The sequence below is a fragment of the Mesoplodon mirus genome (assembly GCF_964341445.2).
Source record: "Mesoplodon mirus genome assembly, chromosome: 10".
NCBI lineage: Eukaryota > Metazoa > Chordata > Mammalia > Artiodactyla > Ziphiidae > Mesoplodon > Mesoplodon mirus.
The window spans coordinates 18,165,948-18,193,663 of NC_138986.1; the positions used below are offsets into that span (position 1 = coordinate 18,165,948).

Here is a 27,716-nt window from a genome sequence, read left to right on the forward strand (position 1 = left end):
GGTATATTCCCTTTACCCGGCTCTGTCTGTAATGACAGGGATACTTGTAAATTATACTAATAAACCCTCTCTTGTCTTCAGCTACCTTCTCTGTGGCCAATCTCAAGTCTGTTTCAAGCCCTGGCCTCTTTTCTCTTGGAATGCATTTCCAAAGGCTTATAAAATTTTTTTCCTATTATGTCTCACGAGGCAAAATCAAAATACATAATTTACCCAAGGCTCTAAATTCTTCTAATGGCACTACTTGTATTAATGACACCCCTGTTCTCCTAGGGAAACAATACTTGAAATGAGTCCCAATTTCGGTTCTTCCCTTTCACTTTACCTACACGTCTCTGATGGGATGCCAAGTCCTACGCTATTCTAATGTTTCTGTTTCCTTCTTTCCACTACTAATCAACTTCCATCACCCTATGTCCAGGCCTTTATCACCATTCACCTAGACTACAATTCCCAAGAGATCTCCCCACCTTCACTCTGTCACTGTTCTATCACAACTCAACTAAATTTTACGAGGTACAATTTTAATTCTATCACCTCTATCTTAAAAATCCACAACAGTTCCTCTTATACTCTTACTCAGAGTAGGCTTTTAAGACTCCACAAGATATCTCAACCTACCCTCCCGGCCCTACCTGCCAGAGTGCTGCTCTGCTTCAGTTCACTGTGGGAAATAAACCGAGCCATTCAATGTTCTCCAAACATACCTGGAGCTTACCTACTTTTTTGCTTGTAATTTTCTTTCTGATTCGTGCCCTTGCCTTTTCTCTACCTATCTAGATGGTGTTTATTCTCCATCTCAAGTACTGTCATCCTCATGAAGTTTATCCTGATTCCTAAAACCATACACAGTTTTTCTCTTTTGAATCTAGATAGCTTTTTATCTCCCCCCTGGCATGAACAGTACATTTGTTCTGTAGTTATTTCTGACTTGTCTTAGGCCTTGTTCTAATGTGACTGTAAATTTCTTGAGAACAAGGGCTCTCTCCTTTTGATGCCCTGCAGAATTTGGCATAGTGCCTTGCATGTGAAGGTATTCAACATATACTTGCTGAAGACAGACCTACAGTTCGAAGTATCTAAAGCAATGTGTTTCTGCTACACCACTGGGATATATTAAAATTTCCAGTAGCTTCTGCTGTTCACATCTAATAAGTCATTCCTCAAATCACATGTTTCCAATGCTATTGTGAAAGAAATGACTTCATAATGTTGTGAAAAATGAAAAACACGTTCAAGTCTTCTAAGTTGTATTTTACTGAATAAAAAAGGCATAATTGAATCCTACTTATACCCCCCAAAAGCTTCTTGTAATCAAATTTAGATTCATAGATTAAAAAAAAATTCTCCCAAACAATAATTATATACAACATAATTTTGATTACAGTTAGCCTCTGAAAACAATAAAGCCACTAGTTATGACAACAGCATGGGTTATTTCTAACTATAGTTTCTAAAAATGCTTTTCTTTTGCCTGAGATTGTGCTTCCTGTTACAGATTATGACACAGTAGGAAAGAACTACTTAATGTAAATAAAACAAATTTCTATAAGCAATAGCTCATTACTGGATGAGTTTGTAATATGATATTGATTCCAAATGTTAACTCTTTATGTTCCCAAAGTTATTTTAGTAAAAAAACAGAAATTTAAAATTTATTTTCCAATGATAAAAATATTTGTTACTTTGATAAGACATACACATAACAAGATGAACAGACATATTCACCTATATTATCAGTTGTGACCTAGTGATAAAAATGAAAATCAATGATACCAGAAAATTTAATATTATAAATTTCAATTTAAATTAAGCTGTATGAAAACCTTTACTGTTATCTATTAATATTACAATAGGTGATTCACGACAATCTATACTTCAAATGTTAATTCACAGGCCAAGTAAACATTATTTTAATTTAATAGACTAATTTAACTATATAAAATTCATAAACTGCAACTGTGGTTTTTTTTTGTTTTTTTTTTTTTTTGCGGTGCGCGGGCCTCTCACTGTTGTGGCCTCTCCCGTTGCGGAGCACAGGCTCCGGACGCGCAGGCTCAGCGGCCATGGCTCACGGGCCCAGCAGCTCCACGGCATGTGGGATCTTCCTAGACCGGGGCACGAACCCGTGTCCCCTGCATTGGCAGGCGGACTCTCAACCACTGCGCCACCAGGGAAGCCCTGAAACTGTGTTTTTATTTTATGACTTCTCTATAAAAATTAGATTACAGAGAAACTCCTATGGCTAGATCAATATGGGAAAATGAACTGAATCAGAATCAACTCTGAACTTAGAGAATTAGGTTGCTTATTTTATCTGTGTAGAACTGTCTGAAAACAAGTTAGAATCTTCAGCAGTTCAAGAATTGTAGCTACAACTGACTGCTCTTAAGTTAGATGTTGTGGGTCTTTGTGGCTTAAATTTTAGAAATTGGGCAAGCTTAACAAATGGAATAGAAATTTTCATTTTCATTCTACTAATAAGAGCAGAAATGAAATAGCTACCACTAAGTAGGGCCTACCATGTGCTTCATACCATCATAAACTTTACATTTATCATTTTATTGAATCTATATAATAACCCTGAAAAGTATTATCACCATAATTTAACAAATAATAAAGTAGAGGCTCAGACAGGTTAAATGACTGAGAAAGCTAGTTAATGGAAGAGTTTGGATTTGTGCCCATGTTCAAGTCTAAAACATCTGTTAGGCAACTCCAGATAAACATGGGGTCAGTCATATCGCCAATATCATACGAGTGGAGTGTTCTAATTATTATTGAGCATTAAAGTTCAGTGTTTAGATAAAAAAAAAACAAAACTGGAACACGTGGTCTTTCTGGCCAATCTAAACTCAGAAAAAAATTGTCATTAGTGCCTTCATCCAGCTCTAGTGATACAACCATGTCATAAAATCATTGCTTTCCTGTTATTCTCTGGATGCCTAGAACATTCCACCTGTGTACATCACACTCTCCTGTCACATAGAGCCTTATGCAACAAAATTTTATATCCCCCAATCAAAACATAATGCCAAGAGGTAAATTTGGTCAGGGTAAAAATTAGCACAAAATACTTACTCACATAAAGATACATAACAGTTTGATATTTTGCCTCCTGTTCTTGACACTTGAAAAGTGACATCAGCAGTCTAACAATATCGCCCATGATTCCTGAGTTGTGGGCCATGGAATCTAGGGTGAAGCTATGGTGAAAGTACAATGTTGCATAATTCCCCTATAAACAAAAGTGAGTTCTATTCACAGAAGCTTCCACAGCTGCAGGAAAATCCAACAGCTCAGCTACTTTAGCAACATTTGGCAGTTTGAGCCTATGGATAATAGTTGTTTTTCCCCGTTGACTCTCTGGCCAATGTAAAAGAATTACCAGCTAAGAATCTCTATCAAAAAATAGTTCAGTAGCACAATGACTTAAGGGGAAATTATTGAGGCAACATGGGTATTGTTTCAACATATATATTAATCAAGGTTATAATTAGCTTAGGGCATTGAGATACACGGGCACACAAGTAAAAGATAAACTGAATAAAGATGATCTATAAAAGCACACAGCACACACTTTGATTAAATTACTTAAATAATTCATAAGTGTGAATATTCTTTTAAAAAGTAACTGACATCCTATTTTTACTAATTTAAAAAGTACTTCTACATGTGTTTTCTCATCAGATTTTTAGGTACTAAAAGACACAAAACCATTTTTAGTGGTAGTATTCAGTGTTACTGAAATCATGGGCATCTTCGAGAGTCTGAAGAAAACTCTGGATCCTCTTTTTTGGGGGAAAAAATGCCTAAGGGTAGCCTCAGATACACGTGGGTTCAAATGGCATCTTTCATTTTTATAGTGAAGGGAACTATGCTCTTCTCAAAACATACGTTATCCAACATTCTAGAATTTATTTCTGGCTCTCTTAACAGCAGGGGTATTACAGGGTTCTACTAAACTGTTTTTCCTATGTTCAGGAATGGAAACTTTCACTGATAACAGTGGGAGATATTATGCCTACTCACTCATAATAACATGCTATCAGTATAACTGAGATAAGACTATGATTTGGAAATGCTAAAATCAGTAAGGTGAAATGGACCAGTACCTAAGTCTGTATTATGCATAAGAAGATAGTCAAGGAATCTAGAGAATTAACAGTGAGAAGATGAGGTGGGTGAGCAAATAAAAAGGAGAAAATCTAGTTGTTTCTAAGACAAACATGGGTGAAATCATCCGTATGCAGTCATACTTCTTATCCACTTAAAGGCAATAGAAATTCTAAAATTAAAATGGAAATCCTGCTTTATATTTACTACATGGAATCTTATTTTTGTCTTTATTGAAATGTCATTTGTCCCTATCCTGGGATATCAGGGAGCTAGCTGTTTTGGAGCTGGATGTAAAGCAGAAGGAATGTGTGAATATATTCACTCTGCTTTCCTAAGGATAGGTTGCATAGAGAGTGCTACAGAAAAAGATATATTTTCCACCTTATTATCGTCAAAAAGTAATAATGATTCTTGATATGAGATTCACTGTAATACAGAAAACTAGTCATTTATTTTGAAAATATTAAATTCTCATAAAATAAGTTTATAAATAATAAAGTTGAAAATAAGTTTTCAGGCGGTTAATAGAAATTAATCTAAAATCACACATATCTTGATCTTACACTAAATTTTGTTTAGATAAAGTATGAGAGGGCTGAGGAAATATATTATTTTGATTTGCTTAAATTTATATTATAATTATCCTTTACAATTCACAGAGAGCATCCTGAAGGCTATTAATCCTTAAACACTTAGTCATTTTAAACTTGATTTTCAATGAAAATCTAGTCTATGGTCATTTTAAATCTCCTGATTTCCTTGCCTCCCCATTAAAGAGAGTTTAACTACTATGTATTTTCATTTATTTCTTTTACTTACCTAAGTCAGGCTTTAGGTCAGTAGGCAAGCTTAACTTCCTTGACATTTTTGCTGAAAAATAAAATGCATTTTTAAAGTTCTGAAGAATATCTGATTCATGTTTATTCATACCAACTGCTCTTCAAGACAGGAGTGAATATTTTTCTTACTAGGTCTAGATGCTAAGATATTTAAGATATGATTAATAATGTTATGGGTGGAAAGTAAATCTTATTTTCAACTTTTTAAAAAGTTTGTACTTACTTGATTGTAACATCTTTGAGTGCTTGAAGCTCTCACTTCAAGGAGGCCTTTTAAATTCTAACTGTTAATTATTTCTTAGGCTCAAAAAAAAGGGTTAGGCTTTTCTAAGGAAGCAAAATCATTGCTCAGAAAGAAGGTGTTGCAGATAAGGACAATAGAGGCATAAGACTGAATTTGGGTATGTGATACAATAAAACCTTTCCAGCTCCTTGTCTTCACAGCTCTCAGGCTCATTCTTTTTTAAGTTAATCTCTTGAATATAGGACATCCTATATCTACAGTCAAATTGAAGTATTTGATTGCTTCACAAAAATATTTGGCTCATCCATTTCTTCATATATGTCAACTCAATTTACGTTTTAGTGAAAAACAAAAAACCAAAGTCATGCTCAGTCTAAAATTAGAGTATTTACAAAAATATAAACTACAGATATTTCTATTTTGGATTAGAATAATACAAAAGCCTATGTAAAAACCTACTGAAATTCACTTTCCATCCTGAAAATCAGTCATTGCCTAAATCTAGGAAGTGATTTAAAGTTAGGAGGTGTTTAACTACATCTATTATGTTAGTGGCAGTGCATGCATAACAGAATAGTGCTTCCTATGTGAAATTTTGAAAAAGCATTTGTTTGTTAATACATGAATGTGTATACTGGGTTAAATTTTGGACTGTTAGGAGATATTTAAAGAACAGACCCTGCTAGTCCATAAGGGCGCCATGTAAACAAAGAGAAATCCAGTCATAGTACATAACTTCCACATCTAAAAAAATGACAAATCCAGTGTTAGGAAAGAGGCATTAGGCAAACTGGGAAGGGATGGGGGAAATCAAGTATTTATTTCTAAGCTTCATTAATCTAATTAGCATCCTTTAAAAAATAACAATAGGTCAAATATATGAATCAGTCTTATCCCATTTTCACAAAGACTTAATCAATCTCAGTTAAAAGATAAAAAGTAATAGAAAACGAAAATAGCCAAATCTATGGTTGATCTCATATAAATAGCTGCTCTTGTATTTAATATCCAATTCTCTTAAACCTAGAAGATACTATACCCCTCTCAAAATGTTTTTTAAAATGCAATATTAAACTTTTGAAAGAATTCAGAGGTTTTCACCAAATATCAAAGGTACAATGTACATAGACTGATAAATAATATCTATACAATATCTGAAGGAGAAAAATCAGTCAGGTACAGTCTAAAGATACTCTTTCAGAATCAGATGATGTGGATGCCTCTCTAGATCCTGCTACTCTGATTTGATTAAGTTATTCTGAAACTTAATCAAGTGCTTATAAATCTTGAATGTGCACACCAGTCACCTGGGTATTCTGTGATATCAGATTCTTGCACTTCTAACAGGCTCCCAGGAGATGCTGATGCTGCTGTTATGTGGAACACAGAGAGCATCAAGGTCCCTAGACTAAAAGCAACTTCAGGATAGGGAACAAGACTAATTCATCAAACCCAGTACGTAGATACAATAAGTCCACAGCAAACATTTCTTGAAGAAGCTTCAACATCTAGTTTGTACAATGTGGAAGTGTAAAGTATGGTGGTTAGGACTGGATTTGGAATCAGACCAAATGAGTCTATATCTAATTCAACCAACTACTAGGTGTGTGACCTTAGGCCAATCACTTTGCCTCTCTAAACCTTAAATTTCCTCATCTATAAAATGGGAATAGATATTAATGACAATTTCATAGTTGTGAAGATTATATAAAATGACATAAGCAAAACATTAGGCATAATACCTTACACACAGTGTGGACTTGATAAACACTAGTTATTATTTATTAATAAACAAAATGACTTTTTCATAAACTGTAAAATGTTACACAGATGAGCTATTAATATACTTGTAAACAACCCAATATTTCTTTATTCTAATTCTATGGTAATGTTCCAATTAACTAAAACAAGAAAACGGAGAAAAACTTTTAGGATATAAATATAGAATGGCATGCATAACTATAAGCTCAACCTCTTTTTAAGTTCATTTCAAAAACTAAGTTCTATATCTAAACATAAGAAGTGAAATAAACCTGAGTAATTTATAAGATATTTTTATGAGGAAGCGGTGGAGGGGGGAAAAGATTTAATTCCTTGGCATTTCCTGTGTAATTTATATTTATGCCTTCAGGTTCCATAGCCCTTTCTTCTGTAGTCTCCATCTAGTGATACTAAACCCATCTGATGAACTGATCACATAGTTTCAGGTACTGAACTTTTCAGTACTAGTATTTCACTTTGTTATAAAATTTTCTCTGCTGATATTCTCCATCTGTTCACTCACTATGACCATGTTCCCATTTCAGTACCTGAACATATAATATTATAGCAGCTGCTTTAAAACTCTTGGCTGCTAATTTCAACATCTAGGTCATCTTATAGTCTGTTTCTACTGATTTTTTAAATTCTTAATTATGGGTAATATTTTCTCATGATTTTGAATTTTTATTTCACTTGTCTAGGAACTTTTGATTGAATGTGGACATATGTTTTGACTAAATAGTAGATAATATGTTGAAAGAAGCCTGGATTATACCATCAACCTTAACTGGTGTTGAGTTTTGTTCTGCCATGCAGTTAAATTACTGGTGGATAACAAGCTTGGTTTTATTCTTTGTTAGGGTGGGTCTATTTCAGTTAGAACTTTGTTCTAGGGTATGGCTCTTATGCTAAGAACTGATCCTTACTCTTCAAGAGTGGCCTTGCTGGGATATAAACAGAATGAATGAGGTGCTCAGCAAGGTCTCACTACGTCTACTCCCAGCATCGCATGACCTCTGATATCACTGGCCAGCTCTCAGCCTCACAGCAGGTGGTTGTTAAGTAGGCCTACTGAAGTCTTGACCAGCTTGTATGTGGCCCAGCTCTAAGGCAAGGACCTGCATTGATTCTCCACAGGGACTTCTAGGAATACCCCTTGAAGCAGTTCCTTCTTCTCTAGTGCCCTCCCTCACAAATTCCAGTCACTTTAGAAGCCCAGAACTGCAATTTCTTCCTCCTTAGCTTAATGAGACTGCAACTCCACTTAGGTTCTAATCACTCTGCACTGCAACAGGAAAAGTATTCTCTGGCAGAGAACTGTGTTTCACCTCATGTTTTTTCTTTCTCTTGAGGATGACAGTCCTGGACTGCTCAATGCCTGGAAATAAGAGCCTCATGTAGTTTGACTAGTTTTACTGTTGTCTTCTGTGAGACGCTAAGTTCCAAACCCAAGGTCTAAAGTTGAAAGTTAGGCTAAATGTTTCTATCTTTCAGTTTTTGTGACTACTTCAGAGGAATATCCTTGTTTTCAGGTCTGTTTAATCAGCCTCCTTGGTGGCAGGTCCAGGAGAGGCAGATCCACTTCTGGAGAACCTCTAGTTAGTCCTCCTGGCTTATAAACTGTACTCTGGTTGTAATTGTGTGAGGAAGCAGTTGCAGACTTTATCCAGCATTTTCTGAAGCTCATATTTTTACTCCTCAGGAGTCTCAGAAGCACTTCCCAACACAATTACCTTGTCACCTGATTTCATCACACTGAAAAAGAAACTTCTGCTCGTGCTTTGAAGTTACTCAGCTTCCACTGAGGTTTTCAAACTGAAAACATATGATCTGAATGAGTTCTTGGAAGGCAAATTGCCTGTTTTTCTCTTCTTTATCTATGTATTCTTCAACTCTTGCCCTGGTACCCAGTATCTTCCTTGCTTTGAAATCCTCTGTCACTAGAAACTAAAATAGCCCTCTTTTTCTATGCCTTTGTCCACAGCAGAAACAATGGGAATGACAGTAAAGAAGTTTCTTCGGTCTGAAGAAAACTGGAGTCAGAGATGGATCTCGGGAGGCTGTTAACCTGAGTCTTTGCTCTCTCTTCTTATAAACCTGAATGAGAAGATCAAGCTGGCTGGCTGAATAAGCAGTAAAGAGCTGCGTTTGATTGTAAAAATAATGAAGTTACACTTAATCACAACAATCATGTCTGCAATGGTAGTTTCAACATCAAGGAAAGATGCATGATGTTCAAGAGAAGCAAATCTTAAGGCAAGGGGATTGCTTGGGCCATTATACCATAGATGACAGTTTCGTCACGGTTGATGCTTTTTAGTTCTTTTCAAAGCAAAGTTTCTCAATTATAGAGTTTCTTACTGCTTCTCTGAAATTAAACAGATGCTTTGAAATTTTCCTTTGGCTTTTCTACCCACTGTGTTGCACATCTTATTTTTCTAAGGAAGGTTTTTTAAAGGAAAACAGAACTATGACTTTTATATTAAACAATGTACCAACAGTAAAAGGTAAAGTGACTTCTTATTATGACAGTATGAAGAAGATGCCAAAAAAGCAAATGGATCTTTGTTTACATCGAGAGCAGTTCAATAGTTAGAATAAAGTGACAATATCACTTTTCTCACCTGCAGAGATCCAATGCAACTCTTTTCATGGATAATGTCGAAACGTATGCATATTAAATAAAAGCAATCAGAATAAAAAAAAAAAGACTAAAAATCAGCTTGTAGGATAGAGCAAGCAATCCAAGGGGGAAAGTGGGACCAAGAAGTAGAAACTCTCCTATCACACACTATTTTAATAGTCATTTGAACGAATAATGTCAGTTTCTACCTCCCATCCTAGAATATAAATTCTATGAATTTGGGAACAGAATTTATTTCGCAAATTACTGCACCTATGCATGTGTCTAGCACTTAATGTGTATGTTCAATAAACATGGAAATGAATGAAAATATAAATAAACAAAAACTGTTATTGGAATTTTTAAAAAGAAGCTGAATTTCTTCACGAAATGAAATAGAGAGAAAAAAGAGGACAAATTAAATATAGGCTTATTAATCAAAAGGACAACTTTTAGAAATACAAAACACTTATCCATTACCTAAGATGAAGGAGAAACTTTAAAGAGATACTAATACCTGTCTGGTAAAGATCTGGCTATTACAAGTTCTCTTAATTCTTGAACTCCTAGAGCTTTTGTCTTCATTATTTTTCCTGTCTCTATGTACTTTCCACAAACTCATAAAACTTAACGTCTAGGATATCACCATAATTAAAAACATCTCAAAGCATTTCCTATAGAAGGTATTACATAAGCTTAACATAATAAGTGCTGCATGCTGAATTATTCCCCCCGAATTCATATGTTGAAGCCCTAACCCTTACTAACTCAGAATACGACCTATTTGGAGATAGGACCTTTAAAGAGGCGATTAAGTTGAAATGAGGCCACTAAGTGTGGGTGCTCATCCAATCTGATTGGTACATGTAAGAAGAAGAAATCTGGATACACAGACACACTAGGGGTGCACGTGCCTAGAAGAACAGACTATGTGAGGACACAGAAAGAAGGCAACCATCTGTAAACCAAGGAGAGAGGCCTCAGAAGGAAAAATAAAAACCTGTCAATGCCTTGATCTTGGACTTCTAGCCTCTAGAACTATTCTAGAGAAAGTAAATTTCTATTGCTCAAGTGACCCAGTTTGCAGTATTTTCCTACGGCAACTCTAGCAAATAAATACAATAAGTAATGACAGAAAATAAATTGCCACATCAATAGTTCTGTTCAAACGATAGTTGACGAAAAACTATTTCAGTAACGTAACTTTAATTTGGACTAATTTTCTTTATGTTAGGAAGCAAACAGCAAGTTATTTCTAGAAAGATCACTGCATATCCTTCTAGATTCTATAGAGAGACGCATATACAGTAAGTACTGGTAATAAAACACAAACAGACTTTGCTGAGCAGATTTTATTATGAAATTTGACAGAAAATACACTAAGAAATAGAATTAGAGTTTGAGTACACAATATGCCATACTCTTCAGATTTCAGTCATCCTGAAAAAGAAAAAAGAATTCATTTAGAGGAATTCCTACTTGTATAATGGTTTTAAAGTACCTGTCTGTGAAATTTCATTCTTGACAATTAAGAGTAAGTAATACGCTTTTTTCGAAGTGGAAAATATTAAAGTTACCTGTAAAAATGGTATTACTGCACACTTGACTCATCTTCTCTTTCAAGATGAACTTCTGTTCTTTCAGTAGCCACATTGTGGATTAAATGTAAAGATGAACTTCTATAGATGTAGCAGCCACATTTTGGGTTGAATATTGGGGAATATAAACTAGAAATATCAGAACTAATTTGTTTTATAATGAATTAGAATAATTTTAAAACGTAAAATTCTACTTAATTTCATACATACCTTTTCAAATTCATATGGCGAACTCCAAATAAACCTCTGAGAACTTATTTTTCGAGTTGTAAATATAAAAGAATTGGGAAGACAGCACAAGAAGAGACCATACACTATAAGAGCAGGGACATGCTACAGTGTATAGTCAACAGACCGGGATTCGGATCTTGACTAAGTCATGATCATGGGATATTACTTTGCTTTTCTTTTTTTTTTTTTTTACATCTTTATTGGAGTATAATTGCTTTACAATGGTGTGTTAGTTTCTGCATTATAACAAAGTGAATCAGTTATACATATACATATGTTCCCATATCTCTTCCCTCTTGATTCTCCCTCCCTCCCACCCTCCCTATCCCACCCCTCCAGGAGGTCACAAAGCACGGAGCTCATCTCCCTGTGCTATGCGGCTGCTTCCCACTAGCTATCTACCTTACGGTTGGTAGTGTATATATGTCCATGCCACTCTCTCACTTTGTCACAGCTTACCCTTCCCCCTCCCCATATCCTCAAGTCCATTCTCTAGTAGGTCTGTGTCTTTATTCCTGTCTTACCCCTAGGTTCTTCATGACATTTTTTCCCCTTAAATTCCATATATATGTGTTAGCATATGGTATTTGTCTTTCTCTTTTTGACTTACTTCACTCTGTATGACAGACTCTAGGTCTATCCACCTCATTACAAATAGCTCAATTTCGTTTCTTTTTGGATAGGCTCAAATTCTTTTCTTGAAAAATAAAGGGGCTTGAGCTGCTTTAAAACTGTAGGATTTAATAAGTTAGTGATTTAGCATATAATGGTTCAGAACAGATTTAAGTCTGTTAGAATGCTTTAATATAAAAAAGGAATCACTGGGACTCATGTATAGGAGAACTCATGAAAACAGCACTTGGACATTATCTTCATTTAAGTAGACTTCAAAAATTACTTCAGTTTTTGCTAAGAAAGAAAATTAATTATTCCCCAACTAACTGTTAATTCAGAAATTTGAGACATGAAAAGGGCCCTGGAGGTATTATCTTTCCTATATTAATGAATATCATATGACAAATATCTAGTATAATATCTAGAACTTAGGAGGTGTTCATTAAATAGAGCTACTGGGGTGGGATGAATTGGGAGATTGGGATTGACATATATACACTACTATGTATAAAACAGATAACTAATGAGAACCTGCTGTATAGCACAGGGAACTCTACTTAACGCTCTCTGATGACCTAAATGGGAAGGAAATCCAGAAAAGAGGGGATACATATATACGTATGGCTGATTCACTTCGCTGTGCAGCAGAAGCTAGCACAGCACTGTAAAGTAACTACACCCCAATTATTCTGTTTGTTTTGGCACAGCACTAATTAAGTCACTATACTTTTGAATCTTTATTCTTTCATCTCCAGTATTATTTCCCCCTCACAGTTTCATGTAATCAATTTGATAATCATTCCTTCTATATGAAAATTAGTAATAAAATGGGGCATGGGCAGGGTTGTAGACTATAGAATCCAGCTAGAAATCTACTTTCAGACTGAAATAGACTCATAATGAAATAGGATGATCTTTAGAGAAGTTTAATTGTGTAATTTCAAGATCTACCAAACAATGCTAACATCTGGACCATATTTTATTCATAAGTATATCATGAAAAATTTGTTTAATACTTTAACAAAGATACATATTTTAGGACTATTTTTATATAAACTTAGAATAATGAAAAGCTTTATATATTTCTGAAACATATTTATAACATATATATATAAAGTATATATATTTATAAAATATAAATAATGAACAAATAAAAAATTGATAAGCAGTCTTATTTTCGAAATGATTTACAGAAATTGCTAACTAACTACAGGAAAGTTATTGATTTTGGAAATGTTGGCCATTAAGATTTTACCAACAAAAATTATTCATAAGGTATGAACAGGCAAAACAAATCACTATATGTGTATTACATGCATAGGGATGCTGCAGTTGCATTATACTATGCTATATTTTTACTGTTAAATTCACAAGGCTAAAGTTATGTCTTTTTAGGCTGCTATTCTTATGCACGAACAATGAAGTCATTGTCAGTATCGTTTACCTGAGCTAGCTGTCGGTCAGGAAACAAACAATGAAGCCAGGCTTTGGGTAGATGGGTTCGGGAACCCTACTGCCCACTCTAGTTACTTTCACTTGAGTCTGCTCTTTGAGGAAGGTAGACTTCCAGGCACTGTATATTATATTTGCGTGATGGGTACATGATGGCCCCCATAACCTAGTGCTTGGACAGAATTTAACACAAGCCACCGTTTTTCCAGGTTACCATGTAGATAGAACAGGGTCAGAGCCAGATTATCTAGTTTCAGATCACAACAGATTTGTGTTTGAATCCTTACAGCCTTCAGTAAATCTTCTTAAGAGGTAATACAGGATATTGTTGAAGAGGACAAACAGTGGAGTTGGACAAGCTCACTATAAATCATGGCTCCGACATTTGCTAGCTGTGTAACCAACAGATACTCTACATACTCTTTAACTCTTAGTGTCCTCATCCGTGAAACAGGGAAATAACAGTAAGTAGCTAACTGAGGTTACTGAGTGGATTAAATAACAAAAAAATATTTATAAATGGTTGCTACAGTGTGCTAGGAAAATTGTAATTGTTAAGTATATTTAAAAAAAAATTGTTACCGTTTCAGCTATTTCAGCTGTACTGTCAGGCAGCAAAAAACAGTTGATTTTTCCACGGTTGGGTCAGATTGTTAAAGTGAGAATGACCTCCTGTACACCCCCTGGCCCCGTCCTCTCCGATATGACACAAGCAGCAGTTACTTTCAAAGTGTAATTGAAACTTAGGGACAAAACTTCAGAGCCAATACATTCTGTCAGCCTTCCACATAAGGTCGTTCTTTCACCAGTGACGATCTTGGAGGTTCGAGGCTTAATTCTTAAGCCTTCCCTTATTAGGCCACAGCATAACTGCCTAAGCTAAAGCAATAAATGTCTGTAGATTGAGGAAGAACAAGGTGATAATTTTATGAGGTTCAGGATCCTTTAGAGCAAGTATGGGATTGGATGATAGGGAACATAGTGAGGTCAGAACGCTCAAGGAGTCGTAGCACATTTGATACTATTAAGAGTTAAGTACTGATAGAAAAAAAGAGAAGTCTTTAGGAGATGTTATGAATTTTTTCCCAATGTTTCATTGACATTTTATATGTTTTTCAGTAGCATATTTTATGCTAAGTCTTATTATGAAACCAGACACTAATGTAGGGAGATAAACTGTGTTTTTGTTTTGTTTTGTTTTTTTAACTGAAAAAACTTTACAATCTAAAATGGCATAGTCTCCATCTGAATGAAGAAAAAATTGAGAAGTAAGCTTGCCTTCTATATACCTTGGGATATATGTTGGAATTAAAAAACTACCAGTAATAAAGTAAGTCAGTCACAGGGATGTAATGTATAGCACAGGGAATACAGTCACAAATACTATAACTTTGTATGGTAGGTAATGTATAAAAATACTGAATCACTATGTTGTACACCTGAACCTATTATAATATTGTAAGTCAATTATACTTCAAAAAAATCCTGAAAGATTCCAACTGAAAACAATTAAAATTATATATAAAATAGGAGATATAACAGTGGTTTCTGGAGATGAAAAATAATTATTTATAACTGTATAGCTAACATAAATTTGCAAAGTTGAATAAAGTTAATGTTTCCCAAAAAATATAACTACAGAAAGTGGCATGACAAAAAAACTTTCTGATAACATTCTTGCTTTCTTTTTTATGTTACCAAAGAACTATCCTTCCAATAATGTTCTCAATCCTAAGAAATTTATTAAAGTCTTTCAAATAATCAAGCTCAGATATTCTATGTTACATATTCTATTCATAACACAGAAAAAAAAGGAAAGTGAGTCAAAACATTTAACAAAGCAAACATAACCCCAGGATTGAAAATCAAACAGATAAATTATTTGAAAAATTTAATTATGTACAAAGTAACTTTCATGCAAGGTAAAATTCCTAGGTAATTAAATTCTACAAGTTCTTTGATAAATTATAGGTAGAAAAGTCCCTTCTAACTTTTTACATTACATGACAGTAAAAGAACCTCTAAAGTACTATTAAGATAGTATATATTAAAAAGGAAATTGGTTGAAAAAGAATTATGCAGTAGTGCTCGTAGATAATGAAAGTGATTTAAATGTTACCAAATGATTCACTAAGGTACCACAAATACAAAGAGATAAATAATTGATACTCCATAAATGAAGAGCCCTTTGCCCAAGAATAAACCACATTATTCAAAAAATGACCAGAGGTGCTAAAATTCTGCCAATGTTAATATGACTAAACAGGGTTCAATTTACAACATGCAAACAATATGGATGCTACTTCTAAGAATTTTAGAAATTTACCACATATTAAACTTTATCAGTTGAAAAGATGTAAATCTATTCCAGTTGCCTAGAAATTCATCTAATTTAATACAATTCAATGAATATATGGTGGGAGTTTCAGGGGAAATAAGTAATATGTTAACAGTGTAATAAAATTTTTGGATTTACATCAAAGATTAAATGTATTCTCTTTTAGTAAAATGGTGTTTCTCAGGCTTGTAAAAATCTTCAGACAAAATTCAAATTTTTATGACTAAAAAACCCTAGTTTAATTATGTCCCTAAAGTTTAATTATATATTTTATCCCCCAGTTTGAAACTTTGAAAATCTTGGGCTGAGTAATTAATTTCAAAGTATCACTCAGTTTTACTTGGGGGGAAGGAGTTGTAGAAAATTCCCATTTAACCCAAGGGTAGTACAGATTATGGACTAGAAGTCAATATTTTAAAGAACCACTTCCTTGAAATCTGGAGTCTGGATAATGTGAGGATAGAAGACAGGTAAGCAAAAATACAAATAAAACTATAAAGAAAAAAATTTCAAAACTTCGAAGTATAAAACTGCTATGTATGGCATAAATTGAACCCTGCTTTATTTTAAAATAAAGCAAAAATAAAAATTAATAGAACAATTCACACTGTTAAGTCAGAGGAAGAACTGCAACCCCAGTTTAACTGATTTTTAATAATTATTGCCCCAATGAGTTTAGAAGAAACACAGCCCAGGAGATGATTGTTTAGCATAGGAATAACAAATTAATATATACAAAATGCAATGCATTAGATAATTTTCTGGTATTGAGTTAGCATTGCAAATAGCAAGGATTAGAAACAAAATAGAAATGTCTCTTTCCTACCTATATCACTGGCTACCATCTTGGAAAACTTTCTGCTTTTGATCTTCACTGAAAATAATATTTTGATACAAAATGTCAAAATCTATTCAAAGTAAACTACATGAATTAAATGTAATTAAAAGAAAATACTGTAAAATAAAGATACTATACCCTTTTCTATAAAATTATTCACTTTTTGTTGATCATCTGAATTGTGTGGTGATGAAGAACCTACACAAATGAAGACAATGGAAGGAACAGGCACATAGTCAGTCACAAACACTGAGCTGTCACAGGGAAAAGTACAAAGTAATCTGGTAACCCCTAAAACAAGTTCCCATACTACTGGCCAGAAGAAAATATCATGTATATAGTTAATAATAATTCTTATAATATTACAGTAAGAACAGCAATCCGTAGTGCATTATCTTTCATTGACCAATCTCTAGTATATATAAATATTAACCCTAATGTATAATAATTTTTCCGTAAGTTACAACCATTTGGCAAAATCTTGGTATATATTATAAGTTAGAGAACAGATAAAGAAAAATATAAGGAGTTATCTGTTTCTGAAAGAAAATGTAAAAATTCTTGAAATTAGTTAACCGAATAAGGTTTATCTAGTAGCACTTAGAGTCCTGTATAAGTACTATACTGGTAAAGTTTATTTTAGAGTTAGCTTTCTAGATACAAACTTTAAAATCATATATAAATTCTACTAGTACCATAGAGGTCTTTAAAATACTGAGGATGATATTTATAATTTTAGATATGTTCAAATATTTACTTAAATTTAATGAGGTAAGAAATATTTTATTTCAACTGTGACTTTCAATGTTTATCTAATATTTTTATAATTAAGATTTTAGTCCTTTTTCCTTAAAAAGATGTTCCTAATTTTCATTGTATTTCTTTAATTTCTAACACAAACTTTTTATTATAAAGGGAATCCTAAGTGATATTCTAGTTGACTTTATTATTAGAGTCAAACTACCTATCTTTATAACACATTTCAAATGATATCTCACCCAATAAAATTTTCACCATCTCTCCAGGTAAAAATCACCTCCCCTTCTTTGAATTCCTGTAAAAGTTCACCTGTTACTTCTCTTATGATGTTAATCACTTAATGCCTTATATTTTAAGTTTACATACACCTGACCTTTCCCACTGAACTGAATTGAGAAGCTGGGACCCTATGTGATTGATATTTGCATCTCTTTTGGACTCAGTGGAGTGTTCTTCATGTAGGAATCTCTAAGTAAACATTTGCTGAACGAATAAAGCTTTTCTGCTAGAAGTGACTATCTAGAACATAACTGGAAGTAGATAAAATGGTTTTTCTATGCTGTTTCTTTTTTATCCCAGTGAAACTACTGAGCCTTCATAAATAAGGTCAAAATTTGACCTTCCCCCACAAAATCGTACTTTCTTTCTGTGGCCAGGTGGAAAACATCCTTGAAGTATCTTCTCAGACCAAGTAAAGCCTGTCAACGTTGGCAGGATCCAATTACTTCTAAAACAGTCTTATAAAAATTGACCTTTTAAAACTATGTTATTTTTGCTAAGTAGCATTTATAGATCCTCATAAATCCCACATCAAAAAATATCACATAAGTAACACTGAGCTCAGCAACATTTTCAGGAATAGAAATAGGGTACACTCCTTTTTCACATAATACAATTCAGATTTAAAGAAGATAATGGTTATGAGAAGATGTTACATATGCTTTAAAATATTATTCATCTCTGATACTACATAACCACATGGATGTACAAATATTTATTAACACTTGTTTTATTTGATATATTTCATATCAGACTAATAGCAAGGTAGCATATCTGAACACGAATATAAAATTATGAAAATGTCCCATATTTCTAACATAAAAATAGGCAACATAATCCATAAATGTGAATAAAAGAAGCAGATATATTTTTTCCCGAACTGAAAATGCCTACTACCAGTTGTCATAACTTCTGTGACAGCTCATGAAAAGGTTCCAAAAATGTTTTTAGCATTTCCTACTTGAATATATTTTTAAATTTAGATTAGATAAACACAGAAAATACATACAGCTTTTGTCTTTTTCTAGGGTACACAGAAACTCCTGAGGGCACCATCTCATGGTACGTAGCCTTGGGTTTTCTTCAATTTGAAATGTATATATACATACACATACATACATACATACACACACACACACGCACACATAAATTTTGGATGCAGCACTAAAATATATCCCAACATTAGAGAAGTGCTCAGTGAAGCAATCTGAGTTCTTTGAAATAAAGATCAAATGAAGATGGCAGAAATAATTTTCTATGTTAATTCAGGATGGCAGAATTAATTTTCTATTTCAGAGAGACTGTTGGTTTATTTAAAGATAAATGGAAAGGGAAAACTATATTCATAACTTGGATTTTCTCAGGATGATTTTTGAATAGAGCTTTGATATTAGTTGGCTAAACTGTTCAGATCACAAATCTTGATTACGGGCTTTAAAAGCTTTTCAGAAAAGTTTCTCTTCAATTATACGTATTATTTCAAATGAACATATTGGTTTTGATAAAGGGCATATGGCTACTTTTCATTTTTATGATAGAGGTCCTCTTCTTAGTATTTATTAGGAATTCAGTTGAACTCCCAACCCAGTTTTTATACATTTCTTCTCTCATAAACACAAACGTTGGTTTCTAATAACTATTTCCAGAGCTTTATTTTAGTTTCTATGGTAGTTCTTAGTACTTATGCATGACGGACATCCATCTCCTGGTATATGAAACATGTTTTAGGTACAACTATTGTCTACCACAGTGTGGTCTGTTTTTTGTAAAAGCAGTCTTTTCTGATATGCATGAATGAATACAACTCTTCAGATAACTCTTCACTCTTTCAGAGCATAATCAAAGACTAACCTAAATAAACTAAGAGGTTATATCTAAAGATGAGAATTTGTGATTTATCAATGATTTCTGAGGTCACAATTTTTACTTTGCATTTCAAACTCACCTAAAAGGATGCCTGGTGTCATACATATTTCTGCACGTTAAAACTATATTTTCTTTTCATGTGAACCAAAGAGCACAGTATATTTGAAAACGTTGAATGATGTCTGAGTTTCTCTGGTACAAGAGAGAACCTGGAGGGTTTTTACCAGTATGCATTTTTTATATTTATCTATTGAATAGTTATACTGAAGTGTACTTACATATTTATCTATAATTACCTCTTGTTGGGTTATTCCAGATTGCTAGAAATATACACCTATTGAAATTCTGACTTAGGGTGAAAAGGAGTATTAATTTATTTGGGCTGAATCTTGTTAAAACACATTTGATAGTCATTTAATATACTGAAAGACAATATATCAAATGTCCAAGTTATCAAATGTGGCTTATAGTCTTAACATATTGACAAGTGCATTCATATGGCCTTTAGAGAAGGTGAGAACATCAGAACAGTACTGTATATGGTTGGAGGAAGAACAGTAATAATTAAGAGATATTATAATTCTAAATCATATTCAGAAATAACTCTAGTCCTGTGAGATGGGAAGTACGTATTGCTCCATATTATTCGTTCAATGTTATTCTACCAACGTTCAGCCTTAATATTAGGTGCTAATGATATGAGTGATTCCTGTATTCCATATGTTTTATGGAATGAGTGTACTATGGTGTAATGAGTGTACTTAAATATGAAATTTTAATATTAAGAAAACCAGAAGGTGCATATATTTTAAGAAAAGAAATGATTAACCTGAGCAATATCAGGAAAATGCAATTTTAAAAAGAAAACCTCACAAAAGTTCTATTGGTCCTAGATCTAACAGAATGGTAAACTGAAATATGAGGGAGTAAAGTAAAATGCACCTCTCAATTTTTCCCATTCTTAAAATTATTTCTGATGTAGAACTACCTACACAAGGATCAAAATCTGTCTAAGAACAGTGTTACTTTATGTTAAGAACAATCTTTCCAGTAGAAAGCTGATGAAAATTCCCAGCCAGAATGATTTAATAAATACATCAGTTAAAATTATGAAGTTAACCTTATTAAATTTTAGCAAAGTTTCAATCCACTAAAAAATATAGTGAATTCAGGATCCTCTTAATTGTAAGGAGACTCAAAAAGTAATGTTACTCTGAAATATTAATATATACATAGATTACATAAGACTAATATACGGATAAGAAAGGACAAATGCTTTAATACAGCTATAAAATTATATCTCATATTACTTTGATCAAAAACAAAAACAAATGTAACTAGTCTACAATTATTCTAACTGTCCACAGTCACCATTAGATAATAAGTGTTAAAAATCTTTCATAACATTTAGGTGAACATTATTCATGGATTAGAGCACTATTCTACCAGATGACTCCAGGCATGCTGAGAGCAAAGACAAAACTGCACATGATGAAACCTTCGATCCAATGGTAAGAAGTAAAATACATTTTCCCAAAAAAGTGTAAATATTAGAAAGCTAAGTAAACAGTTACACGACTCTTAACAGGTAATAGCTGTAGATTTTTATCTAATGCATTTCTTTCACTTAATGAGAATGCAAAGAATACAGTTATGATTTTAAGAATAAATATGTGACACAAAAGTTCCCTGTAGGTGTGTTTTAAACGCTTATCTATACAAATTTGACAAGCTGTATCTTTTGTAGAATTATAATTATTAATAAAATAAAAAGCAAATTACCAGAAGTTGGAGATTTGCAGCGATCTTCTGGGACTACAGTCCCTTCACTAATATCGCACAGACCTGCTAAAAAACAAAAACAAAACCAAATCATACCACAAGTTTATGTAAGTGCAGTTTTACCTCCTATTTACAGTATGTATTTAATGACAGTCCATTAAAAAAAAAAACCCAGCAGGTTAGCAGACTACGCTGGCATTGATACTATGCTCATTAGTTTTGAAATCAGAATATAGGAGTATTCTGATATTAAAACACCTCAAACTAACACAGCAGTCATCAGTTAAACAAATAAGAAACAAGTTCCAAAAGAGATAATTTGCTATTTTTCAGGGACATTAGATATAACACAGGATTTTGTTTAAAGTCGGCAATTTGAGGGCATATGACATACTTCTTATTGGATTTCACTTGAAGGAGAATAAATACTTGGTAATAAATTTGGTGATTTTTACATCATAAGGACTCTCAACTCAAACCTCAAAGTGGTTTCCCCTAAGTATATCTCAAGTACCTCCCTTAAATATCAGTGAATAATAATTAAGAAAATATTGTGTACTTCCAAGTTTGAAATATTTAAAACACAAGAATACCTTGTTTTACTGCACTTTTCACTTTGCTTGTATTGCATTTTTTTTACAAATTGAAGGCTGTGCACTGAGAAAGCCTACAAGCACCATTGTTTTCAACAGCGTTTGCTCACTTCGTGTCTCTATGTCACATCTCAGTAATTCTCATAATAATAATAAAAAAGTCTGAAATATTACATTGGTTATGGTGATCTGTGATCGGTGATCTTTGATGTTACTATTTTAATTGTTTTGGGGCACCATGAACCATGCTCATGTAAGACAGCAAACTCAGTTGATAAATGTGTGTGTTCTGACTGCTCCACTGAGCCGCCCTTCCCCCATTCCTCTCCCTCTCCTCAGGCCTCCCTATTCCCTGAGACACAATATTGAAAGTACATCAGTTAATAACCCTACAGTGACCTCTAAGTGTTCAAGTGAAAGGAAGAGTCAGTCAGTCGCTCTCCTTTCTCTTTAAATCCAAAATGAGAAATAATTAAGCTTGGTGAGGAAGGCATGTCAAAAGCCCAGACAGGCTCAAAGCTAGGCCTCTTGAGCCAAATAGTTAGCCAAGTTGTGACTGTAAAGGAAAAGTTCTTGAAGGAAGTTAGAAGTGCTACGCCAGTGAACACATGCATGATAAAGTGAAACAGCCTTAATGTTGATATGGAGAAAGTTTCAGTGGTTTGGATAGAAGATCAAATCAGCCACCACATTCCCTTAATCCAAAACCTAATCCAGAGGAAGGCCCTAACTCTCTTCAATTCTATGAAGACTGAGAGAGGTGGGGAAGCTGCAGAAAAGTTTGAAGCTGGCAGAGGTTGGTTCATGACGTTTAAGGAAAGAAGTCCTCTCCATGACATAAAAGGGCAGAGTGAAGCAGCAAGGGCTGATGTAGAAGCTGCAGCAAGTTATCCAGAAGATCTAGTAAGATAATTAATGAGGGTGGCTATACCAGACAGTAGATTTTCAATGTAGGTGAAACAGCCTTCTGTTGGAAGATGCCATCTAGGACGTGCATAGCTAGAGAGGAGAAGTTAATGCCTGGCTTCAAAGCTTCAAAGGACAGGATGACTCTCTTGTTAGGGGTTATGCAGCTGGTGACGTGAAATTGAAGCCAATGCTCACTTACCATTCTGAAGAATTCTAGGGACCTTAAGAATTATGTTAAATCTACTCTGCCTATGCTCTATACATGGAACAACAAAGCCTGGATGACAATACTTCTGTTTATAACATGGTTTATTAAATCTTTTAAGCCCACTGTTGAGACCTACTGTTCAGAAAAAAAGGTTCCTTTCAAAATATTACTGCTTATTGACAATGTACCTGGTTACCCAAAAGCTCTGATGGAAATGTACTATGAGATTAATGTTGCCTTCATGGCTGCCAACACAACATCTGTTCTGCAGCTCATGGATCAAGGAGTAATTTCAACTTTCGCATCTTATTATATTTCTTAAATAATATTATATATTATATATATATATATAATATATATATATTACATATAATATATTTCTGTCATTTTGTAAGGCTATAGCTGCCATAGATAGCGATTCCTCTGATGGATCTGAGCAAAGTCAATTGAAAACCATATGGAAAGGATTCACCATTCTAGATACCATTAAGAACATTTGTGATTTCATGGGAAGAGGTTGAAATATCAACATTAACAGGAATTTGGAAGAAGTTGATTCCAACCCTCATGTTTGACTTTGAGAAGTTCAAGACTTTAGTGGAGGTAACTGCAGATGTGGTGGAAACAGCACGGGAACTAGAATTAGAAAGGGAGTCCGAAGATGGGACCGAATTGCTACAATCTCATGATAAAACTTTAACAGATGAGGAGCTGCTTCTTATGGATGAACAAAGAAACTGGTCTCTTGAGATGAAATCTACCCCTGGTGAAGATGCTGGGAAGATTGTTGAAATGAGAACAAAGGATTTAGAATATTACATAAACTTAGTTGATAAAGTAGCAGCAGGGTTTGAGAGGGTTCGATTGTGAGTAAAATCGTGAAAGGAAGAGCCAATCGATGCAGCACACGTCACTGTTGTCTTATTTTAAGAAGTTACCATACCCACCCCAGCCTTCGGCAGCCACCGCCCTGACCAGTCAGCAGCCTTCGACACTGAGGCAAGACCCTCCACCAGCAGAAAGGTTATGACCTGCTAAAAGCTCAGATAATGGTTTGTTAGATTTTTTAGCAATGAAGTATTTTAAAATCAAGTTCTGTACATTGTGTTTTTTTAGACATAATGCTACTGCACACTTAACAGACTACAGTATAGTGTAAACATAACTTTTATATGCACTGGAAAACCAAAAAATACATGTGACTCGCTCTACTGCCACATTTGCTTTAATGTGGTGGTCTGAAACTGAACCTGCAATATCTCCGAGGTATGCCTGTACTGCACATTACTTATCTTCTAGGGCTATAACTCTTAAAAACTATACTATCACATTTTTAAAAGAGCTCTAAAGAAATACTTTCTTTTTGCAGATATATATGAATCATATAAAACTAATCTATCTTTTAGGATGGCCTCAATTCTCGGGAGAAATCCTAGCAAGGTACTTTACGCTATAGACAAAATCTTATAAGACATGGCAAAATGCAAAGTAAAAAATATGGAAATTAATTTGCTTGGAGATTGAAATGAAAAGAATTCTTCCAAAGTATTTAAAAATTACAAATAAACACACACCAGGAGCTTGGGATAGCTGGGCAACAGACAAGAGGCTGAATGACTAGGCCTCAGAAGTTGTCAGGTATGATAACGACATATGTGCACATATGACCAGTATCTGCTTTTCTATTCCTCTGGTAAAATTCATGACGTCACAACCTCTACGGTCCCTAAGAAAGCTCTTACAGTGATATTTAGAGAACACTGAGTACTGAATTGGGTTTATGAGGAGTGTTTTCTATTTTGAACTATATATTATTTGTCTTCATTGGATAGGAAGCTTTTGAATGACAACAAGTAGTTTTTGTTTTTTTTTTCTTTTTAACTTTCATCACACTAAAGATTTTGGGAAAAAAAACTAGTCTTTACAGTTCTAAGATGACAGATGTAATTACAGGTATGCATTTATTAATCTCTGACAAAATATCTGTATATATAAATAAACTTTTTCTTGATAAAACACTAAGATAGTAGGTGTTTAAACAGTAGTGATATATAGAAACAATCTAAGTGTCCACTGGTGGATGCACAGATGAAAAAATGAGTTATACATATACAATGGAATATTATTCAGCCATAAAAATGAATGAAATTTTGCCATTTGTGACAATGTGGATGGACCTTGAGGGCATTATGCTAAGTGAAGTAAGTCAGGCAGAGAAAGACAAATGCCATATAATCTCACTTATATGTGGAATCTAACAAGATAGATGGTTGCCAGAGATGGCAGGGGATGGGAGGAGAAATGGGTGAAGGGGGTCAAAAGGTAGAAACATCCAGTTATAAAATAAATAAGCTATGCAGATGTAATGAATACCATGATGACCACAGTTAATAACACTGTACTGCATATTTGAAAGTTGCTAAGAAAGTAGATCTTAAAAGTTCTTATCACAAGAAAAAAAATTTTTTAAACTACATAAGGTGATGGTTGTTAACTAGACTTACTGTGGCAATCATTCTGCACTGTATACAAATATCAAATCATCATATTGTATACCTGAGACTAATATAACATTACATGTCAATCATACCTCAATTAAGTGAATAAATAAATAGTAGTGATTATATAGTCCAGTATTACAATGAGCCTGGTACTAAGTAAATTTTGAAATTTAAAGCCTTTGGTATTTTGTCAACTGCTACTAAACTCTATAAAAATGTAGTATGAGATGTAATTCCCAGTCTTAAAATAGCCTAGGAAGAAACATTTAAGAAGCTAAATTAAAGAGTGTGATAGTGATCATTTAATTTAGATATTAAATTATTGAATGAGATAAAAACCCCTTCCGTGCTTTCCATCTGACTCAGGGTAAAAGCCGAAGTCCAGCTCCACGTGACTGGTTGATGCATATGATCCTATGGTATATGACTGTGGTATATATTATGTGACTATGGTGTATCCTCTCTGACTTTATTTCCTCTCCTTCTACGTACTTCCCCATCTCCCTTACTCTCCCTACTTCAGCCACACTTACCGTTCACTGTAACTTTGAACTCACCAGTTACACTGCTTCTGAGCCACTGTACTTGCTCTTCTCTGCTTGAAATGTCCTCTCTACAGACATCCTCATGGAAAACAGCTGTCTCCTTTAAATCTTTGCTCAACATATTTTATTTAGAATGTAACACCCTTGTCACTGATTTTTCAAATGCCCCTCATTTAATTATTTTTCCCTTTGGCACTATTATGCAACTTACTGTACATTACCTATCTTTTAAAACTTCTGTCTTTTCCAGTATAATGTGAGTGCTATGAGGAGAGAGATTTTTGTCTGTTTTGTTACCTGTAACAGTGCATAGCACATGGTAGGTGCTCAATAAATATTTGTTGAATAATTGAATGAATATATATGAAAGGATTTCATAGCATATAATCTAATCCATTTTCTCTGTTGCTGCCAGATTCCCTTCAAGCAATATTCCTAGCAATACAGTTATCTAGGTTTTGCCCAAATGTATCCCAACCCAGTTAGCTAGCTGCTAATAAACGACAGTTACAAAGTTCTTGACACATTTAACTCTCACTGAAGCCAATGAGGTAGACAGTATTATCCTCATTTTACAGAAGAAGAAACTGAGGCACTGTTTCAGGTATCTTATTCAGTGACAAACACCTAATTACATCTAGAGGCAGTCAATTTCATTGTCATTGTAATAGATATTTTACTGGCCAGAAGTTCTTGAGTACATTTGGGCCCAAAATTGTTTTCTCTACAGCCTGCTTTAAAAAGAGGAAGAAATACAATATAAATGGATAACTTAAAGTCTTCTGTATCTCTCACACTAGTATATTCAGCAGTTATGTCATATTATTGGCATACCTTAAGTTGTGGTAACAGAACAACCACTTGAACACCAACAATATTCCAGTCACAAGATGAGGCACATTACATATGCCCTTTCACTTAATAACTACACTAACTTTATGAGGTGATCACCCCGATTTTGAGGACTCTGAGCCTCAGAGTAGCATCTTCTCTAATATAACACACATGAAAAGAGGGCTGAGATTTAACACAAATCTGCCTAAACTAACAAAACCTCCAAGCATGTTCACATGCACTGCTTGAGCCAGTTCTTTGTTCTGTATACATGTAATTATCTTTATAATCTAAACACAGGACTTAACATGTATTGCTGATAAACTTCATTTCCCTGGTTTAAGCTTATGATTTCTACCTATAATGACCTTTGGGGTTTTTATTCTGCCATCAAATGTATTAGTTATCCTTTAAACAGCAAATATAAGCACACCTTCTCTTTCAATTGTTTAAACAGGAAGTTTAACTATTTAAAATGTTCAACAAAGCACAATCATATGTTATTCAGTATTACATATCCACTAACTGAGGCACACTACATCAAATTAGTATCAGGCCACAAACCGACCCACTAGGTACCATGCTTTAATCCAGGAGTTGGCAAATGTTTTCTGTGAAGGTCCAGACTGGGTTTTGGGGCCAATTTGTCGCAACTACTCACCTCTAATATTGAAGCACAAAAGCAGCCATAGATAACACCTAAGCGAATTGGCATGGTGCTGCTCTAATAAAACTATATTTCAAAAAATGGCAGTGGGCCATGGGCCAGATTTGGCCCGCAG

General features: G+C 34.0%; 1 protein-coding gene across 3 annotated transcripts in view; it reads right to left on the bottom strand.

The window, feature by feature from the left end:
* The window catches only part of STXBP5 (syntaxin binding protein 5), a 164,216-nt gene that overhangs the window by 30,703 nt on the left and 105,797 nt on the right, over positions 1-27,716 (bottom strand). The window contains exons 19-22 of one of the 3 annotated variants that reach the window (XM_082633242.1): positions 21,345-21,410; positions 16,797-16,856; positions 16,647-16,694; positions 4,939-4,989 (exon numbers count right to left, since the gene is read on the bottom strand). In XM_082633242.1, coding sequence (XP_082489368.1) covers positions 4,939-4,989; positions 16,647-16,694; positions 16,797-16,856; positions 21,345-21,410 — 225 coding nt within the window. The remainder of the gene's footprint in view (positions 1-4,938; positions 4,990-16,646; positions 16,695-16,796; positions 16,857-21,344; positions 21,411-27,716) is intronic. The other 2 variants (XM_082633243.1, XM_082633244.1) reach the window with 2 other exon arrangements.